This window comes from Salminus brasiliensis, chromosome 23 (assembly GCF_030463535.1).
Source record: "Salminus brasiliensis chromosome 23, fSalBra1.hap2, whole genome shotgun sequence".
NCBI classification, from domain to species: Eukaryota; Metazoa; Chordata; class Actinopteri; order Characiformes; family Bryconidae; genus Salminus; species Salminus brasiliensis.
In genome coordinates this window covers 3,781,062-3,804,355 of record NC_132900.1, presented here as the reverse complement: position 1 = coordinate 3,804,355, position 23,294 = coordinate 3,781,062, and the positions used below count along the sequence as shown (strand labels likewise).

At 38.5% G+C, this 23,294-nt stretch overlaps 1 protein-coding gene across 1 annotated transcript; it reads right to left on the bottom strand.

The window, feature by feature from the left end:
- Window positions 1-1,092: 1,092 nt before the first annotated feature.
- Window positions 1,093-22,076, bottom strand: tfr1a (transferrin receptor 1a). The gene is made up of 18 exons (XM_072669286.1): window positions 21,995-22,076; window positions 12,866-12,904; window positions 12,401-12,635; window positions 12,052-12,238; window positions 10,562-10,784; window positions 9,018-9,140; window positions 8,819-8,914; window positions 8,429-8,568; window positions 8,157-8,326; window positions 7,490-7,609; window positions 7,020-7,105; window positions 6,846-6,909; window positions 6,628-6,692; window positions 6,471-6,541; window positions 6,286-6,370; window positions 4,800-5,027; window positions 4,523-4,675; window positions 1,093-4,063 (listed from the first exon to the last, which is right to left on the bottom strand). The coding sequence occupies exons 2-18, from the start codon at window positions 12,896-12,898 to the stop codon at window positions 3,821-3,823; spliced, it is 2,322 nt and encodes a 773-aa protein (XP_072525387.1). The 5' UTR covers window positions 12,899-12,904; window positions 21,995-22,076; the 3' UTR covers window positions 1,093-3,820.
- Between the last annotated feature and the right edge of the window lie 1,218 nt (window positions 22,077-23,294).

Sequence of the window (23,294 nt, the reverse complement as noted above, 5' to 3'; positions counted from 1 at the left end):
AGTATAAAAGTCCCAGTATAAAAGTCCCAGTATAAAAGTCCCAGTATAAAAGTCCCAGTACAAAAGTAAGGGTAAATAATAAACACGCTGTTATCAATCAAAAACTCACTTTTACTGCTGTTTTGATTGATGATGCTCGCAAAATAATAATAAAAAACAACAATGACGATGACATTAGCTACCATAGCTGATAACAACAACAACAACAACAATAATAATAATAACTCCTATTATTGAAGAATGCCATAGTTACTACTACTACTACTACTACTAATAATAATAATAATAATATTAATATTAATAACTCCTATTATTGAAGAATGCCATAGTTACTACTACTACTAATAATAATAATAATAATAAACTCCTATTATTGAAGAATGCCATAGTTACTACTACTACTACTAATAATAATAATAATAATAATAATAAACTCCTATTATTAAAGAATGCCATAGTTACTACTACTACTTCTACTACTACTACTACTAATAATAATAATAATAATAATAATAACCTCCTATTATTAAAGAATGCCATAGTTACTACTACTACTTCTACTACTACTACTACTACTACTAATAATAATAATAATAACCACAATAAAAAAAACAAGTAGTTATTGTTGCATTTAATTCCATTTCTTGTCCGTATGCCTACCTATACAATTTATTAATAAAATATTATTAATAACTTATGCTGGTCAAAAAGTGCTAAGTATATGGTAAGACATATTAACAAATAATAATAATAATACCATTAAGAATAATACAGTAATAGCAACACTCATTATTGAATACATCCATAGTTACTTCTACTAATAGTAGTAATAATAACAATAAAAATAAAATCAGTAGTTACTTTTTATTTCTTTTCCATATGCCTCCCTCTATATTTTTATTATTAATAACTTTGATAGTTAAAAAAAGCACCAAGTACTTCATACTGTAGAAAATGATGAACTCCACTGACCAACATGCAGAATTGTAGTGTGAAGTAGAAAATTGGTAAAACATTAAAACCATAAATGTCCATTTAAAAAAAAACATAATTTCCAACAGAAAACATGACGACAATAAGAGACGGAGCCGCTTTAATGTACTGCAAAGATTTATTGCGTTAAAAGGTTTATTTACTGAACATCCTTGAACATAAAACAGGCAGATAGCTTGGAGTGCTGGAAGCGATTTACAGAATTTTTATTGTAACAAATATCTGGTTTGTTTTTCATAATTGCAGCCAAAATAAAAAAATAAACCAAAAACAAAAAACCCGAGAAACTAAATCTACCTCTTCTTCTATTTCTTTATGGTAAAGTAAAGTAATATTCCAACTAAACTGACTAAAATATTTATTATTTTCACATGAGAAGTGGTTATATTAATTCTGAGTCAAATATATTACTATTCTAAATCTCTGCGAATATTGAATATGTGAGGTTTTCAGTGGCATAATCAAATGAAAGGTCAGGAGTATTACTCTGAGGTGGCAAATTAAAGCCAGAGAATCAAATACGCAGGAAAAAAAAAAAACCCTAATATTGAATCTAAAAAGCTGGGTGAAATCATTTAAGGCGCAAACAGGAACACAAAGTGTCAGAAACAAAGCAAGAGAGAAAAATACAATATGTACTACAGAAACATACGAATGCCCATCACAATATCACACAGTGCCTTCTGTGCGGCCTACACTGCTATGATTCTCCTGATGCTCTTCAGCGCTCCGTTCACACCTGCAGAACAGAAGCTGCTAACAGCCGACGCGTGCGGGACGGTTGCTCTGCTTACTGTGTGTGAACGCAGATAATATGTACAACATTATGGGAAACACTGTTCCCGATAATTTCATCCACCCTACAGTGAAATATGAGGGGCACTGCCCTCGATATCGACACGCTGGTAGGCAAAAACTACCCATCATCTTCACATTATGGAAGACGCTGCTCCCGATAATGGTTAGGATCAGGAAGAAAAAGTGTTCCAAAACTGAGACGCCAGAGAAAAGTCACAGAACACGAATCGAATGGTCATACGTTGGACACTTCAAGAGAGAACGAATAGAATACCCTTGATTTCTGATGAAACAATCAATGAGCAGGTGTCCCAATACTTTTGTCCATGTCGCATACCTCAATACTCGTTCTCAGAGGCATGCGTCATAAGTAGGCTAACCATATTTTTAGCTATGTCCCCTACTGAAGTTCAAAGCAACGCCAGTAAGCAACAAGAATGCAATAGTGTCTACCAGTGATGGCGCAAATGAACTGAAATCAGCCCTGAACGTATTTACAGCTTTTAGCCCAATGCGAACAGGGCTAGCATAACGCGCAAGACTTGCAGCCTGCAAAGCAGTACTGGGACCATATCTGGATCATATTTGGGATGATTTATTGAAAATCATCTGATGATTTAAGACGCTCCACACTGGAAGGCTTGCTCTTTTAGCCTTAGCGGCTACGCGGACAGCGCTGCACGATGTTGTTTGTTTGTTTTTAGGGCTATCCCAGCTATCGATCAACCTTTGTTTTGTTTTTTTTACATTTTCGTCCATTTGTTAGCATTAACTGTTCTTTCCGAAGGTCAAAAAGGTCAAAGCGATACTAGAGTACGTGAATTATTCGGCCCAGCCAAACTCATTTAGCCATAGCACTAAACCATGCTCTGTGACCGTCTCTGGCTTTTGGAAACAGGTTTATCCCCGTAGCAGATGCTGCTTTGTCATTTCGACAGTATAACTGTCATAATTATGGAAGGCACTGCTTCCGATAATTATACATATCTTAAAAAAGGCGTTACAAAATGCTATTTATAGTGAACCCTGTCACTGATAAATAAATACAAAAAAATAAATAGATGATGATGATGATGATTTCAGTGCCACTCTTTAAAGCCTCCGATTAGCCCGTCTTAGATGGTCCATTGGGATTTCAGCATCAAGTCAGGAGGCGTCAAAGACAGCAGATGATCGGGAAAAAAAAAAAAATGACTGTCCTCTGTAGCTCTTGCCTGTGTGAACCTAGTCGGCGGCTGCTACATTCAAAGGATTCTTGCATAAGGTTCTTCTTCATTATTATAAGGCATCTGGAACAATAGCTCAAATAAGGTAACAAAAATACGTTGAATTTCCCAATAGTAACTTTTGTATCCAAAAAAAATTCAATCTAAATCATCAATACTGAACATATTTTGACCTTATATTAGCAAGGTCTACAGCCAAATCTGTTTTGCATAGGTTCAGAAAAATGAAAATACTGTGTGAGGTAATATTTCAGTTGGAACTACATGTTCATTAAAGCACCAGTATGAATATTAACAGATTTTGCCTTAATATCACAGGGGTTTTGCTTTTCTTCAGAGACAGCACCTGAAATGCTCTACTCTTTGTTTTGCATCGACTGATTTTTTGGCTGTTGCATCATTCAAGAGTGAATAGTTAGCTCAAGGCAATACTGTACTGCATCTTAATCCAATGATTTTGGGTTTTAATTGGAATTTATTCCAATTAAATTGCTTATTTAGCATTTTTTTCTATACTATTTGGTTCTATTAAATTTACAATAACAAAAAACCTACTGTAAACTTCAATAGACCAGGTATAGATTAGCTTTAGCTCTGGAATCTTTCTAGATGACCCCCTAAATGGCACGTTAGACCCGTCAGAACTTTAGAACTTCAGGCTGAAAGGTAGTACAGTATTGCTTCAAGGCGTTCTAATGCACCCGTGTGAACCTGAGGAGTGAAATCTACTATGACTTAAAGGGGGGGTGATGTTTTCACCTAAACCTCTGTCCGCGATCAAGAACGAGCTAAATCCGATTGGCCTAAACTTCGTTGTCCATCTCCCACACGCTGCCTGCCAGGGCGTTGGCGCAGTTCTGGATGGTCCACGTGGTCAGAGCAAACTGGTTCCTCAGCAGGTCAAGGTCAGCGCTGGCGGAGTCCTCCTTGATCGCGGCCAGGTGTGCAAGCAAAGCCCCCAGAGTGTGCGAGCCAGAGCCGTGCAGTATGTGCCTGAAGGGACTCACCCTGGGAGACACATATGGAGAAAGAAGGTCCCTCTCCACCTGCGGATCCAGAGAAAATGAGACTTTCACACGATTCTTTACTGTGAAGCTGTGTAAGGTGATGTTCTTTATGGCGTACCTCAGGGTTCTGTGCTAAGCCCGCTTATGTTATGAATTTTTATTAGCAGTAAACAATGGAGGGTTCTGGAGGCCCACTGCCGTGCACTTCTTAGTGTTTCCCCTGCTCCCAACACACCTGATCCAACTAATCAGCCGATTAACAGCCCATTCTTGAGTTAAGGCGGTGTGTTAACGCAGGAATAGCACTAAAATGTGCAGGACAGAGGGCCTCGAGGACCGAGGGGTTTGAGAAACACTGCTTTAGACCTTTAAAAATGTTGTAGGCTTGGAAATATGCTTCTATGAATCCATTATGGTTCTAATTAAGGTTCTAAAGCTCTGCTTTTCTGCTTTTTGAGGAACCAATCTTCTGTAATTGCAAAGCTGTTTTTCACTTACCCCCATGATTCGGTTATTGATGATGCGACACTGCTCAAAGTCCTCAAGGTCACTGTTCTGGATGACTGAGATGAGTTTTCTGGAAGCACGACTGTACGAGCCCAGAGCAGACATCAGCCACTGCATTTTCAAGGTCTTCGGCACACGACCAGACTGTAAAAAATATATATACACACACACATCAGAAAAGTCAATCAATCGAACAGGTCGACGGTTCACCATGTCTAGAAAATACCACACTGAGGTCCAAAAGATTTTCCTGATGATGAAGCCTCACCGATTGCAGACTGAAGACCTCTTTATTAATCAGAGCCACATTGCTGCGGAGGACGGTGGTGTACTTCTCCACGTTCAGTTTGAGCAGGTGGTCGTGCACCAGCCGAAGAGCCATCTGCCCAGCGATCTCGCCTGCACTCTTGACCAGCGAAGATAAGGCGAAGGATATTTTGAAGTTTAGATTCTGCTTGGTGTCCAGCATGGTGCCAAAGAATGGGTATTCTTTGTCCTGAGAGAGAGAGAGAGAGAAGGTCAGTTGTCAGGTCAGGTATAGTGCATACATCAGATTTACAGCATCCACAGAACATATGGGACTAACAAGAACCCTTGCATGGATAAACCACATCAAACCTATAGAAGAAGTAATTACTGACACCTTCTTGAGACGTAACGATCCTCAAAATTGTAATTAATTTCGATAATAATGATGTGTCAATTTGCAATGTGTCTGGACATTAGCCTCAAATTAACACACTATGTTAACACTGTAATACACTATGTCCCTTTACAGTGCAATACAATATTATGCTGCATTTCATCCTTAACAGTCTATTAACACACTTAACCATAGTAACGATCCAACATACTGAATCTGTATCAGCATCAATACTTTACTTAAACAGATCAGATGCCATGGACCCATTCTTGACCCTGATTCAATACTGTTTCTTAATCATTATTGTAATAAAAATATATAAAAGAAGAAACCTTCTGGAACAATATAATAAAAATCATTCACATAAAAATAATGGCTACAGAGTTATCAAAAAACATTTTTTAAATTCTTGCAATATTTGACTAAGTTGCAGTAGTTGTGTTTATTTTACCATGTGTCATTTTACCTATGATGTCAGTAATAATGATAAGTGCCTTAACAGAGCTGTGGTATGGGACTGGTATTTGGTATCCGGAGTAAAATTGGAGTAACCACTTAAAAAAAAAAGAAAAAGAAAAGAAAATTATAAGATATTAAAATTATATATATATATATATATATATATATATATATATATATATATATATATATATATATATATATATATATATATGCATTTAGTATTAAAAGTTAAAGAAAACAATGGCACATTAATGTCCACAGCTTTCTCTTCTTCCATCACAAACATGAAGGCTTAGTCCGCTTTCTAAAAAGTCTCTATATCTCAAAGGTAAATGACTATGAGAAATTTTAAAACGTAATTTTTTTATTTTGTATCCATCAGCGGACGGAGCCTGAAGGAGCATAATTGCATAATTGGCCGTGCTCTAACTGGCTAACTGGCAGTACGTAATTATGAGAAAGGGCAAATTCGCCATATATATATATATATATATATATATATATATATATATATATATATATGTGTGAATTTTATTATAAAGAAAAAATTAAAAGATAATTTATCTAATACTGGATGAGATCTGAGATGGTCAGTCGCGAGGCCTCAGTTGATTACACATGCATTAACCAGCCCCCCTATCATACTTACAGAAGTAAAGCGAATTGAGACTGAAGGGATTCCAGAGAAGGCCTGGAACGGATAGGCAGGATCAGACAGAGTCATTGGCTCCATCCTGTTTGAAAAAAAAACATGGTTACATTTTTCTGAGGTTTACTGTGGACACATGGAGCTTCATGGAATGTGTTCGTCTATAGTAGGAAATCCACACGTACACAGTAGCTTCCCAGTTGTTTCCAGACACCTGTGAATACAAACTCGTGCTGGAATCGGTGGGTGACGACACCTGCCGGAGAAAAAGATGAAATTAGCCATCTCTTCATTACTTTTACCAGATTAACACACCAAAATCACACCCTGCAGAATCCTCACCTCTTTCAGAGTGCTCTGAATCAAGTCGTACAGCAGTGGGCTTGCGCTGGCTTTAAAAGAGGAACCTGTACAAAGTATTAAATGTTCAGTGTCATTTTACAAAGTCGTTGAAAAATAAACCTTTTAGGTAAGTAATTTCTTTAACAATAATAAAAATAATAATAATAATAATAATAATAATATTAAATAATGTAAAAATAAAAATACTGAACACACACCTGTGACGACTCCATCGAGGCTAATGTAGGAAAAGGCTTTCATATTCAGGGAGGACAGATAACCCTGTAGATTTGGGGGGGGGGGGGGGCAATCATTAGAGGTCTATACTGACTGATTACACTTACTATACAGAAAACACACAAAAAGGTCAGCAAACAGGAGCATATTCAAACCTCCAACCACTCGGTGGCGCCCACAGCCCCATACTCTCCAGCACTCCAGCTTGCGAACACTATGCTCCTCCTGGGCTTGAATCCATCTTGATGAGGAAATGACAGAAGTGCAGAATATTAGAATATTTCATTATTCCTCAATTTTATTTTTTACTTTTGTATCCAATAAAATAAATTAAATTAAAAAAATAAAATGTAGAATTTATTATTTATATATATATATATATATATATATATATATATATATATATAACAAAAATATATAATAATTATAATAATAACAGGAATTAATAATTTACAGGAAAATTCATCAGTCTTCTTCACTTTTGACTTAAGTTAATGTACCCAGATATTATTTTTTTATTTCATCTTACAAGGAAAAGGGCAGCCAGTGATTCCAAATCAAGTACAAAAAAATAAAAATAACACAAAATTGGACAAAAAATTAAATGCTTTTAAACTCCACTCACTTTTGCTGATCATCTCGCTAACAATCCTGGCTAACTCAACCAGCAGGCTGGTCCCAACAGTGGACTTGGCATATCCAGGACCCCAGGCATCCCTCTGAGCTCCAATCACCACATAGCGATCTGCAGCACAGGATTAAGAACAATTAAGAGCAACGACCAAATACATACCAACACAAGCCCCGGTTCTAGTTTAAAAAAAAAAAAAAAAAAAAACTTTGTGGACACCCCTTCTAGCAGATTTTAGGTTACACCCAATGCTGACACATACAGCTTATCTAGTCCCTGCAGAGAGGTACTACCAATACAATAGGACTCTCTGGAGCAGATAAACATGAAGCTATTGGCACCATGCTGCCTAATAATGCCAGGCGTGGGCTAGTAGAGGGGTATAAAGCCTCCCAGCATTAAGCTCTGGAGCAGTGGAGGAACCGTGTTCTCTGGAATGATGGTGGAGCTCCCTTCAAAATCTAGTAGAAAACCTTATTCCCTGGACAGTAGAGGCAGTTACTCCAACAAATTCATTTGTAATACCCTTGATATTGGAAGAAACAGCGAATGAGCAGGTGTCCCAATACTTATAGTGTCCATATAGTGCATGTTCTTATTACTCAGTGTAGCGGATTTTGGTATAAACCTCAAGTCAATGAAGCTGCGTCTGTATCTCTACCTGCATCTATGAAACCTTTGATGACTCCGAACACATTGTGGATCTTCTTCTCCGTGAGGACGTTGTTCACTTCCACAGTGACCAAGTCACTGTCACTTCCAAGCCTGTACTTAACGCTTCGGAGACCTCCATCCCCCCAACCGCGAGGAGGGTCGCGACCTTCCATTTGCCTGTTCAAAGATTCAAAGACATTTAATAATAAAGAACATCTGGAACGGCGGCAGAAGAAGAAAGAACCGAGTGATAAAACTGGCTGGATGTTCATGACGTACCTCATGATGGCTGCAGCTGTACTGGCCCTGATGGTCTGTGCTGGTATGGTCGGCAGGCCTGAGGACTGCGCTGGAGGAAACTGAGTGTGGTTGAAGGATGGAAAACCTGGAGTGTACGGATCTCCACAGCCGAGATGGACCTGGACAGAGAGAGACCAGAAATCATAATGGGTCACAGTGGTGGGGAATGGAACCACATTTTAAGAGCCATTTGAATGGCTAAAAGCTATTTAGCTCATTTTAGAGGATTTGGGACTACTGGACTTAAGGAAATCCATTTATGGTGGAGGGGTACATGCCGGATGCTTTAAGGCAAAGTAGTCCCCAGTACTTTTTATTTTCTATTTTTCCCCACATTTGCCTCTATTTTACCACCATCATCATACTTACATGGCCAAACAGAGCAGTTTCCTCATTAAAGGAGTAATCTGCAGGATCTGGGTAGATCAGCACAGCACTTGCGTTCATAGCAGCTGCATTAGCAACCTGAAATGAATTATTAAAATAATAAAAACACTTCGTAAGAACCTAATTCTATTATTGTATCAATAAAAATGAGCAAAACAACAACATTACAAACAGTACTAACCTTTTCAGCAAAGCTAATTTTGCCAGCTCTAATTAAGAGGACTCTTCCACTCATGTCGATGTCAAGGTCTTGCAGGCGCCTCAAGTCGTCCGTTTGTCCGTAATATGCATATAAAAGGGCACCCTATAAAACCACATCAATACTATGCTTTAACACAGCTTTAATATATATATATATATATATATATATATATATATATATATATATATATATATATATATATATATATATATACACACATACATACATAAATAATGTGTATAATATATACACACACACACACACACACACACACACACACACACACACACACACACACACACACACACATACAGTGATTGAGAAGGAAAAATTTCTTTAGCCAAAGAAATTATACAGTTTCTTTAGATTTGCACTGGAAATACATGACTAATGTAACTGCTAGCTAGCTACATTAGTCTACACCCCCCCCAAAAACAACATCAGTCCTCACTTCTGCGTATTGACCGTTTTTACGAAACGTAAGCTCCCGCCTCAGAGAGACATTTAAACTTTATTCCTGGAAAAATTTATATCTATACACATTATTTAAACATCGCTAACAGCACTGTAATCTTGTGTCCCATATTGAACAAATTTATATATATATATATATATATATATATATATATATATATATATATATATATATATATATATATATATATATATATATATATTTTTTTTTTTTTTTTCGTATTTCCATAAATGTCCAATACAGACGTGAGGGGGGGAAATGATCACAAGGCAAATTGTTAAATGGGCAAAATAAGCTTATTTTAGTCAACTATTGTGGTCTGATTGATGGTTTAGGAAGTCAAATGAACGATCATTTATTTAATATTCAGTAGTATCAGTCAATATAAATATTATATATGGCCATTTAAAGAAAAAAAAGTTATACTACTGGAATAACAGTTAATAAATATATAACTTAGTTAAGAGAAAACATTTATTCTTTAATATAAAAACACATTTCCTAGATTAAAAAGGTTTGTAGTCGGGCCCGTGGTGGTCATGGCCCAGAGGAGCCGTGGTGGGCGTCCCTTTATTTTCCATTTCTGAAAGGTGGCAACCCTACCTAACTGCTAGCTAGCTAGCCAACAGGTCACAGAAATGAGCTTCTGCTGTTAACTGCAGGTCTAAATCATCACACCCCTGCCTCCAAAAATGTCCAGTCATCTCAAATATACTAGTTTCGTGGTTTCTGACACTGTATGACTCATTGCTATTCATGAACATGGACAAAAGTAGGTAGCTAGCGTAAGTAGCTAGCTAAAAACTGGGGTAGCAGCTTTCGTGAGGTCATACAGTATCAGACACTACACAAGCAAGTCTATTAGAGATAACTCCACACCTTCACACAGTCTGAGGGAGTCTGAGATCATTTAGGTCTGTGGTTTGTTGAACTTCCATGTCTTGTTCGCTAGCTAGCTACATTAGAATCGGATCAGCTACATTTGGGCTCCAGGTGGGAAAACTGTGTAAATTTCATTATTAGACAAACTGAAGCTTTAAATACGGACCTGTACCGATCCGGTTGCACTGTACGACAAAAAGCCCGATTCAACAAACGGCTGGTCACGGAAAGTAATTCTGTTGGTGCCGCTAGAAGGCCCATCCTGGACCCTGACAAAGTGCTCGTCAGTCCAGGGGTTCATGCTGTAATCCTTGAATCGCTTCAACAATTTATTGGCAAGTGCCTCGTCTCCTGGAGATCCGGCCTGGTGATCGATAATGGAGAATTCACTGAGAACGAGAGAGAGAGAGAGAGAGAGAGGGTTATTTATATATCCATCCTGTTCTCCTCATAGCCCCGAGCAGTGTTCAACCAGACCAGACACAGGGGATCATCAATTACAGATTTCTATATTTACCAAGGCTGTCAAAGTTAACATGGTGAATAACACAATAATCATTTAAATAAGTAAATAAGTAAATAAATAAATAAATAAGTAAATAAATAAATAAATAAATAAATATGTTCTGAGTTAGACAGTTTGACCCATCCGTAGAAGTTCAGGCTGAAGTTCAACCAAAGAAGCAGCAGAGTGCTGATCCAGTTCTCCTCGAGAGCCTCTACTATAACAAGAATCCTCATGAACGAGAGCAGAGAAGCTGTACCACTCACTGTATATTTGATATATATATATATATATATATATATATATATATATATATATATATATATATATATATATATATATATATATATATAGCCTATACAGTCACTGGTGGGAGGAGCCAAACCACACACTCTATATAGATTTTGATCTAAACAGTCACTGGTGGGAGGAGCCAAACCACTCAATGTATATATATTTTGATCTATACAGTCATTTGGGGAGGAGCCAAATCACTCATTGTATATATATTTTGATCTATACAGTCATTTGGGGAGGAGCCAAACCACTCACTGTATATAGATTTTAATCTCTACAGTCACTGGGGGGGAGGAGCCAAACCACTCACTGTATATATATTTTGATCTATACAGTCACTGGGGGGGAGAAGTTAAACCACTGACTGTTTATATGATATGATCAATATAGGCACTGGTGGAGGAACAGAACCACTGACTGTATACTGTATATATGAACTATACAGTCATTGGGGGAGGAGCCAAACCACTCACTGTGAATACATATATATATATATATATATATATATATATATATATATATATATATATAGCCACTGGAGGAGGAGCAGAACCACAGACAATTTACTGTATATGATATATACGGTCATTGGGGGAGAGGTTGAACCACTGACTGTACATTTGATATGATCTATATAAGCACTGGGGGAGGAGCTAAACCGGTGACTGTATATATGAAATAAGATCTATACAGTCACTGATGCTCTCATTGGAAGTCGAAAACCTGGACACTGTGGTCACTCTGTGGGACTTGCGTTTAGCCTACAGGTGAACTCAGATGAATCACCCCATGAAAACAGTTTGAGCTAATCTGAGCAGGTAAAGGTCATTAAATCACCGTTAACTCAGATTTACCTCAGGCTGTTCTCAATGCTGCTCGTGGTCAGTTTGGTTTTAAACAAGGCTGTGATGTCACTCCAGTCGAGAGAGGGAACCGTTTGTATCGGAACTACGCCATCGCTTTCATCAGAGGAAAAGGCTTCTGCACAGCGGGGAGAGTCGCGGTCTGTCCGCCTGTGAGCAAGGTAGCCAACCAGGTAGCCTGAAGAAAATAAATAAATAAATAAATAAATAAATAAATAAATAAAATTAATTAATTAATTAAACAGACCAACCAAAAAGAGCAGATACTGGGGGTAGCAGATACTTTATATGTAATATTTATATATAATATATATAAAATGTTACCAATGATAAAACTTACCAATGATGAAAAGGAGGAGTATGGCGATGCCCATAAAGCAGAAGTTTCTGGAGGAGCGCTGGCTGGGTTTGCCGACGTAGGTCGGACGAGGGTGGTGGTTCATATGCTCCCCCACTCCGTTCCCACCGACCTCCTCATCCATGTCGGACGACAGCTTCATCTCCACCTGACTGTTGTCCCCCTCCATGTTCTGGGTGAGGTTGAAGCGTGTGTAGGAACGAGGTTCCCCATTGAACTGTGGACATACGGCAAGCTTAGGAAAACATCCCGTCCTCTAGTCTGAAAGTAATAACACCCCATAGATGCCCTTCTATTGGCTGAAATGACCCACTTAGATGACCGGTACAGATGAACATAGAGAGTCTTCAAGTGTTTTTTTGCTCAGCAATGGTCCACAAAAAGGCTAAAATTCTAGATACTGATGATTAGTTTGGTTGCTTATGTAGTGATACGGACATAACTTACTATTTTGGATATTGTTGACCTGGCTTGATCCATCAGCACCTGAAACAGACACAAATAATAAAAGGTGTGTAAGTAGCATGTATATGATACAAGCTGCTTATCTGCTCAGAGAAGCACTGATATTAGAATAAACACTAATAATAACACTCCTAAAGAAAGTGGTGGAGGTTCTCCATCACTGTGTTCATCATTAGAACATCTCCAAAGTTCTCCTCTCTCATGGAGTCTAGTATTATTTAAAGTTCTCCTCAGATCAACACCTGGTTTGGTGGTAAATCAGGGCTTAATGATGGTAAATCAGGTGAGCTGCTGCTGCTGCTGCTGCTGATGGAGGTGAACACATCCTCCACGCTGTGCTGGCTGGACTGGACTCGGGGCATCCAGGAGAAACCTGGAGGAACCGAGCTCTGTTCTTCAGACTAGCTCTCAGACAAGATCTCACTACTTTATTTCTTCAGGATTAGAAGCTCTTGTTTCTCCTTTTTACTGGAACAGATTTATGTTCATCTGCATCTGTTCTGATGAGATCTGGAGCTTCTACAGTAGAAACCACCTCACTGCTGAGAGACTTAAGTGCCATTTTGGAGATACAAGGTTTCTGCATGACGGCACAGATACATATGAATCTATAGTTACATATACAGTAAGGTGATTGGCAGTACTAACAACATTGCACCTATGCTCTCGGTCACAAGCCCTTCACAAACATCTGTCAGAGCTCTAAAGATAGAACATCTCACAGTAGTGCACAGTAGCACCCCCCACCCCCACCCGAAACTAAAGTGGAATCCAAAAATAGACCACCCCTGAATTTACAGCGGAAAACAGGCCTACTCTACCACCACCTCACACTAGAGAGAGAGAGAGAGAGAGAGAGAGAGAGAGAGAGAGAGAGAGAGATCAGCTTCCACTGCAGAGCCTCATCAGCACACTCAGCATCTCCTCTGCAGGGTGTTATTTAGCACCTGAGGCACCTGACCGGACTTCCACCCACCTCTCAGATCAGCGAGAGCAGCACCGGTCCAGAATCACAGCATTACGTCTAACCAAGAGCTGAGAAGAAGGCCTTGCTCACTGTTCTGCAAGGAAGAACCCCCCCCCCTCTCCCACTTCCCTCTACTACATGCTGGCTCTTGTCCAAACTTGTGTACGTGTACAATCCAGTGGCTTTGTCATTGCAGGATCTATGATGGAGAGATTAGAGGTCCATATGGGCCAAAGCCGTCCTGTGTTTGGTACAGACTGTTGAGATTAAAATAAATAAATGAAGGTAAAGGTAAAGGTGCACGTATTTGTCAACAAACATCTAAACCAGGCTGTGGAGGTACAACCCTCTGAGCCGGCTCAGCCGCCCCAGAGACTGCAGGTGTTTCATTCATTACGCTGCTGCAGTCACGTAGACAATGGTGAGCTGCCGACCTTACGCTGACCTTTGCGTGCACTTGACTGTGGCTGGAGGACATGAGGAGGAGGTCAGTCACGAGAGAGAGTGTAAATAAGCGGCGGGTCTCTGGGGTACAGTCTGCCACCAAGAGTCTCCACAGCATGTATTAGTGATAGGGAGACTATATTTATAACACAGTACTGTTGTTGTCGTTGTTAATAATAATAATAATAATAATAATAATCCTACTACTAAACATTATTATTATTACTATTATTATTATTATTATTATTATATTGTGTGTGTATTTAAATGCCACTGAGATAATAATAATAATGGCATTTAAACACACACACAATATAACAATAATAATAATAATAATAATAATAACTTATTATTATTATTATTATTAAAATAAAACAATCCTACTGCTAAACATAATAATAATGTTTAGTAAAAAGATTGTTTTATTATTATTATTATTATTATTATTCAGGAAATGAACTATAAGGTATTAAAATGTAATAAAAAATGTATTAATGAGTAGTAGTAGTATCATTATTATTAAGTAGGAAATGCACTATGCAGTGACATTTTAATACACACAATAATAATAACAATATATAATATATCTAATATATAATAATAATAAAAATGTCTTGGGCTGTATAAATAAATTTACTTTGATATATAATTAGTTTAAATAATATTTGTTATTATTAGTAGTAGTGGTAATCACACACACACACACACACACACACACACACACACACACACACATATATATATATATATATATATATATATATATATATATAATTATATATATCATAGTGAATTTACACAGCATAAGACATGATCTTTTTATTATTATTATCATCATTATTATTATTCATTAGATTAATTAGATGCTGGCAGGAACTGTCAAATCCACCACCACCACCACACCTATGACTACAGTAGAGCTGAGCAATATGACGATATTTTATCGTATTGTGATAAATGTTATGATAACAATAAGCTTTTTTATTAATAAAAGTGCTTAATAAACACGGATCAGCTGCAGGGTTCATTACTAACAGTGTAATTATACTGATTTAATTAGATGAAGTTCAGCAGAAGTGTTTAATCTGTGATGTATGTATCGGGATAATTATGTGTATCGCAAAAAAAACCCTGTAAATATCGTGATGTAGTATTTCTACCATATCGCCCAGCCCCAGTCTACGTGTATAACTTTCCTCTGCTGTGGTTCGACACATATTCAGGAGGAATTGTCCAAGTTAATCTCCACAACCTCCAATGCTTTAGTGCCACTACAAACACCAACATGAAGATCTTATCTCCTGCAGTGTCATGAAGGTCCTGACGTCACCCTGAAGAATAATTTAAAAAAATCTCTACTTGCCTTAGTTCAGGAAACGTGCAAAAATACACGATGCAGCCCGTTATCAGATCTGAACAGAATCCAAACTGAAAAATGTGTCTTTCACTTTTTTTTGTCACCTACTTCCCCCTCCATATCTAAAGCTCCTGGCCACCAGGGGGCACCCTAGATCATAAAAAACATCTGTTCTGGTGGTAAAGATGTTAAAAATGACAATGTAAAACATCTTACTAATGTATGGCTGCATCATTCAAGGCTTTGTCTTCGGGTATGAATTTATGACCTGGCAAGGGCCATCCGATCTAATATAGCCCTCGGCAGATAGCCCTGCAGATCCATCCTTAAGATGACCTGGAGATCTGAGATCCTTTCAATAGCTGTGTGGTTCAAGCAAAGTTCATATGTGGCCATAATATATAATATGCATCTCAAATATGCGGATCCAAATACAGGCAGGCCGAGAGCCGAGCAGCCAAGACAGGTTTGGGGTCTCTGGTTAGCTTCTCAGAGGGAAGGGCTTGTGTGAAAGCAAAAAGAGCTAACATGAATTAGCATGGTGGTAACCACCGTTCCTCAGACTGCGTGAAGTTGGTTAGTAGTCTTTCTGGCACTGTATACGACACGGTCCTCCACAAACATGGACCAAATAAAAAGACAAAAGTATTGGGACACCTGCTCATGTACTGTTTCTTCTGAAATCAAGGGTATTATTAAGAGTTGATCCTGCTTTTGTTGTAGCTGTCTTTACCGTTTAGGGAAGAAGACCTTCTACTACAATTCTAAAGGAGAATTGCTGTGAGGATTTGATTGTATTAAGCAACATGAGAGCATTAATGAGGTCATGATGTTGGACGACCTTATCCCCAACCCAAAAGTATTGGATGAAGCACCATCAATCAGTCTTCCACTGCTCCACAGCTCAATGCTGGGGAGCTTTATACCCCTCTACTAGCCCAGCATGGTGCCAATAGGGCAATTAGCAGTACTTCTCTACAGGGACTAGACAACCTGTGCGTGTCTGGGTGTGCATTTGCACATCTGGGTCAGCAATAGGTGCAATTTAAAGTAGCATTTTGACACAGGGTATGTTAGCATAGCTAAAACAGTAGATATCCAGATGTTCGCTCACTCCAGATGTTCGCAGCTCCAGCCTTGGCTGATTGACTACATTTGAGGGTGTCCCTAAAAGCCATGTCCCGATTCTTCCACATCTGTGAAAGACACCAGCGGCCACGCTTGTATCAGGCCGTCCAGCTTTCAGCGTGGTGTGCGTGCTAGAGATAGGGGAAGTGCACTTCTGGTTACACCCTACCACTGAGGCTCGCAGCGGGCTTGGATACAATCAGATCAAACTCAGCCTCACGTCCCCCGGGCCCCGACATCTGACCTCTCATTGTAAACTATGTGCTGAAGAGAAAACAAATGCATTCTTTCAAAAAGGGCCCAATAATCCAGCCCTCATAGCATGTATTGGTCAGCTAGCGGTGAGGGTTTCACTCCAGCGTGGGAAAATGACTTCTAATTAGGAACGTGCCGATGTGTTTCCATGTACACCTGCATCTGCTGATGCTGATAGATGCTGATAGAAACGTTTATACCATCATTACAGAGAAAAAGAGCCTATCAGTGACATCACACAAAACTTTACAGGATGAGGAAACAACGTTTACATTTTGAATGGAAGTCAATGGACAAAGATTTGATTCCAGGTCATTTTGGAGCATTTCTATTGGTTTGTTCATCATGAAATTTGGATACAGTGTAAGAAACAACTGTTAGATTTCAATTAAGTCAAAAAGTGTAAAATGAGAAATGGTCAATATCGGGTGACGAATGCAATGAATGAATAAAATGCAGATATTTTAGTGCTATATACAGCCAAATCTAGCAGATATCTGCCGATATCTCGCACCCCTACCCTGTGTATTACTACTATTCGCCAACTATTCGCCAACTTTTTCAGTCAGGGCATAAGATCAGAATCAAGCTCCCATTACGTTTCTCAGATTTGACGCTGTTATTACCGTAGGAATAGACTTTACTAACGAGGTTATTGTTTTTTTTTTATGGAGATGCACACGTTTACCAACGCGAAAGAAGCCATTATCCAGCCTTTATTCAGTTTTAGAGGCAAATAATGATCAAAACAGGTCAGGATATTCACTGAGCTGCTATTCCTAGACTACCTACAGAGATTCACGTTAAAGAACAACGCAATCTGTTGTTCAATACTGCAGAGTTTACGAGTTTAAGAGTTTATGAGCTATAAACAGTCATTCGGGGTGGGGTTTGGTGTGAAATGCTACACTATTGAGAAACTTACCAATTTACAATAGCAATAATTTTTATGTCGTGATAATTTTTACGACATACAATATTTATCATAATCTTTACTCTCACATACTGAGTACCATGAATTTTACTTCAAATATGTGGATGGTGTGGCGCAACAGATAACACCACTACCTGCCAGTGACCTGGAGGTTCGAGTCCCGGTCTGGGTGACTATGCAGCGCTACACCAATAAGAGTCCTTGGGCAAGACTCCCAACACTGCATTGGCCCAACGCTATAATATGAGTAACCTTGTAAGTCGCTCTGGATAAGAGCGTCAGCTAAACGCCATAAATGTAAATGTAAATATTGGGTTTATATGAAAGATATCCATGATATACTCATAAAAGCATATTGTGTACAACAATAACAAATTTTATCATGATACAATAAAATATTTTCATATTGTCCAGCTCTAGTTTACCTATACTTTATTAGTTTACATTCATTTTATTAAATATCCAAAATAAATCAATGAATGTTGAGTTTTTATGACGGTATAAATTAATAAATAAATAAACAAATAGAAAGAAAGAAATTATAATTCTGTAGGGAACTATTTTGCTTGACAACGCCCTGCATGTACCCCTCCGCTATTTATGTATTTTTCTTAAAAACTGAATAAATAAAAATAAATAAATAAAGCATTTCAAGCCTAAAGCTTCGCAGTGCATCTCCAGCACGTGTATTCATAAACCATTTACTGTAACAACCTTCTGCGAGGGTCATTTTAGAGGCGTTATACTTTTCAGACCCCTGGTTCCCGTCACCACCACCGTGAACAATTATCTGTCGTGACTATATATTTCTCTAGAATGGAGCATTTCACATCAGACCACTCTGAAGGACTTTGTTTACAACTTAGGCATTTAATTATGTAAAGAAAAAAAAAAAGAAAAAAAACCGGGAACCAGCGAATAGATTAAATTTAGCTAATCTTTAAGGAAATAACAGCAAAACTAGCAGGAGTTTCGGTATCTGTATTGGGAAAGTCTCATTGGTCTCATGCCAAAGTAATTTGTTTCTTTAAAATCAATTATTTGAATTCCAACACGTTTGATCGTTGACGAGGGCTGCACAAGACATTCAGCGCCACCTTGTGGCCAAGTTACGAAGCGCATTTCAAAGAAGCCAAATTAGGCCTACAGATAATGTATGAGACACTTTTCAGATTCTCTTTTAAAAATGGGATACTGAATCACATTTGAGAACAACCTAAACACCTACGGTCACTACACCTGACCAGGCCTCGCCCTGCTCGCGGCAGTACACGCAAACTGAGCTATGTGAGCAAACCAATGGCAGCAAGACTTTTCCGAATTTTCGGTTTAATTATAACCCGTTAATCAGTGCAGAATGATTAGGCAGTGCAGCTCTGTGTATGTGATCCTTGTTCTCGTTCCAAAGGTTTGATAATGGCTCATTTTTCTGGGCACTCAGAACATTTGGCGACCCATTCACAAGGACTGGGACCCAAATCCGCTGCAGAATGTGACCACATGCCTGTCTGAGATAATTCCTTCACAGAAACAGGGCGAACTTGTGTGTTAACAGTTAATAGGAACATTTATAAATATAGAAATATCATCATGCAGCACAAATACCATCACTTTTTAAACTGGGGAATCCTGCAAGCTTTTCTATTGTGTCCTCAAAGCTCATTTTAGATTTTTTAAATTTTTTTAATAAAGCAGAAAGGATTAGACCCCCCATCATCAGCTCCACTGTAGGCGGTCATGTGAGAGTCATACTGAAGTTCCAAAACTGACCCATCTTAGCGTTGCTGAGCACTGCGAAAGCTGGAGTACAGTATGGTTGGTAGACGGCTGTAGTCCTCATGCAATAGTGTCTTATCATAGCTGAGTGCATTAATGGGCAGTAGTGGTCCAGTCACACTGTACAACGGCTACTTCAGCTGCCCTAGAATGCAACATTTCAGGGCTGTGGTAAGAAAAGTAAGCACCTCTGAATATTGTACAGGAGAAGGGAAATACTCTCAAGTTCTTAATGTACATTATTGAAGCATCATTTCATCATTTTAGGTCATTTTGGACTATTTTTGGTGTCCGATTCATCATGATATGTACACATCTCCAAAAAAATGGCAACTTTACAGGAGAAGGAAAAAAGCGTCTTCATTTTCAATGGAAGTCAATGTAAAAAAGATGTTAATACAGGTCATTTTGGAGCATTTCTATTGGTCCATTCGTCATGAAATCTTAATGCAATGTAAAGAACAGCTGCAAGATTTATATTATGTCAAAAAGTGAAATAGGTTATAGAAGACAGATCTTTCTACAGCACTAGAGAATTGTAGGAGAAGCAGTCTGGCCTCCGTACTACACCCCCCCCCCCGTACTACACACCCCCCGTACTACACCCTCCCGTACTACACCTACACAAAGTTCAACACTTTCAACAATAGTCAGGTCTTTGATCTTTATTTTTTCTCAAATGCAAAATTCAATTCTCTAACTTTCAATTCTTTCACTTTTAATATGTTCAGTACAAGAAGTTAGAGAAGTATTCAGCTATGAAAAAAATGTTAGACCTGGGTTAGATCTGAACAGTTTTGCATTAAAAGAGGCTGTAAACCAAAAAAAAGAAAAACCCAAAAAACAAATATTATATATATATATATATATATATATATATATATATATATATATATATATATTCTCCAGAACTAAGCATTTCACATCAAACCACTCTGAACAGCTTAACCATTTTACTATATAAAAAAAAAATTAATAAATAAGTAAATAAAATGTAAAACTTAAGCTGCAAATAACTAAACTTGAGCAATTTTTAAGGAAAAACTAGCAAAACTAGCTGGAATTTTAGTATCTATTTCGGAAAAGTGCCATCATGCCATCTCACACTGCAAAGGAATGTGTCTATCTAAATTCAACACGTTTAACACAACCTTGTATCTACCTGTATCTCAACAGTTTTGCATTAATAAAGAGACACAAAATGTAAAGGATAAAATATTAAATTAATTTCAGATCTCAAATTGTTCAAATTATGATGAGAATTTCAAGGTTTTTTGGATTTTCCTTTTTTTTTTTACCACTTTTCACTTCTGGCAATAGTTTCTAAAAGTTGTTCATGAAGAACTTACCAATAGAAATGCTCCAATAATTGCTCCAATAATTTACTTCCACTGAAAGTTAAGAACCTTTGGAAATACGAGGTTTTTGCATGACCACAGCAATAGCATCGTTTAATATTCAGCATTGTGATCCAACACATCAGTATCAGCACTGTTCTACTGAGGTCATCAAGAGACGGCCTTATTAGTGCTCCAGTACACAAACAGCCCCAATGTCCATAAGGATCCTCACTGGACATCTGGACCACTGCCCGCACGACGTCGGGCCTACTTTTAAAAAGTTTAATCATAAGCTCATCACAGCTCTACATTAGAAGTAGGTGAAGGACACTAAGAAGGTCAAGGACAGCGGAAGAAATAGCCCATATCTGCATACTGACCCAAACCCAAATGCATGCCACTGAACATACAGAAAGCTCTGAAAATTGGCTTACTGACTCAGAACTGACTCAGAACTGACCCAGACAGTGAGCAGCACAGCCAGACCCTGACCAGCCACCAGGTGACCAAGTGACCAAGTGCATAAATAACTACATGACCTTCAATTCAGTGAGTAAACTCATTCCACCCAGCACCAGAATAAAGCCCTGGATCATGCACTGGACCTCACAGCTGCCCGTGAAGGTCAGGAGCACATGCTCTCGCATGCACATGCACATGCACTTGCACATGTAGGACAAACACCCTGTCCAGCATGGTCAGGGCACTGACCCACGCTGCTGCAGGCTGCGTTGTGTAGATTTGTGGGTCAGAACAAGCTGCACACGAGACAAACCCCACCGGTGAGAAGTAACCCAGGCTGGACCCAGAGAGGCAGTGCAGACCACCACACCACGTGCAGCACCAGCTCGAGCCCCCCTACAGAACACACATCAACGTTGAAAAGCTCCGCAAAAGTTTCTGCACCTACCCCGCAAAAGAAGCACGCGCTCTCAGTCCCTCCTAGCTTGGCTCGTGCTCCCCAGCTCAGCTCAGCTCGCTCTCAGAGTCGACCCAACTCTGCTCACAGCACAAGATTTCAATAGGGAGCATACGGCCTACGTCACGCTTACGTAACACCCCGTCACCCGTGTTAATGAAGCAGGCGCGCATGCACACATTCATGCAGAACTGTGGCACCATGCTGCCTAATGCCAGGCGGGGGCTAGTAGAGGGGTGTAAAGCCCCCAGAAGCATTGAGCTGTGGTATGATGAGAAATGATGGATGGTGGTGGTCCACCATAGTTTTTGGATTGGACAGTTGGTGGTGGGATGAGGTGGTGGTTGGTGATCATCCAACATCCTGACCTCACCAACGCTCTTGCTGCTGGATGCAATCAAATCCTCACTGCAGTGCTCCTCCAAAATCTAGTAGAACGTCTTCTTCCCTTAAAAGACTTCTTCCCACAAACTCTTTTCAATACCCCTGACTTTAGAAGAAACAACAAATGAGCAGGTGTCCAAATACTTTTGTCCAAATAGATAAATAAGATGAATGTAATGGTTCTCTATTTAAAAAAAAGGCTCTTTATGGAACCAACAGTGGTTCTTCTGTATCAGCAATCTGAGAAGAACCATTAAAGATGCCTATATATTAAATATGATATATAAAATTGGAACCTTCTGTAAAGAAGACCTTGCCAACTGTGAATTATGGGGGTGGATCTATCATGCTTTGGGGTTGTGTTGCTGCCAGTGGCACTGGCAATACTGCATGGGCAAGGGGGAAAGAATGGATTCCATCACAGGCTTAGTTGGACTACCTGATCATCCAACATCCTGACCTCACCAACGCTCTTGCTGCTGAATACAATCAAATCCTCACAGCAGTGCGCCTCCAAAATCTAGTAGAATGCATTCTTCTCTTAAAAGACTTCTTCACACAAACTCTTTTTTTACCCCTGACTTTAGAAGAAACTATTTGGTGTCCAAATACTTTTGTCCAAATACATAAATAAGATGAATGTAAAGGTTCTCCATTAAAGAAAGGTTCTTTATGGAACCAACAGTGGTTCTTCTATATCAGCAATCTGAGAAGAACCATTAAAGGTGTATATATTTCATATATAGGTATATACATATGTAATTATAATATATATAATAAAATATATAATTAATAAATATATATATATATAGAATAAATAAAATATATAAAACAAAATATATAGTTTTATATATAGATATATAAAATTGGAACCTCCTGTAAAGAACACCTTGCCAACTGTGAATTA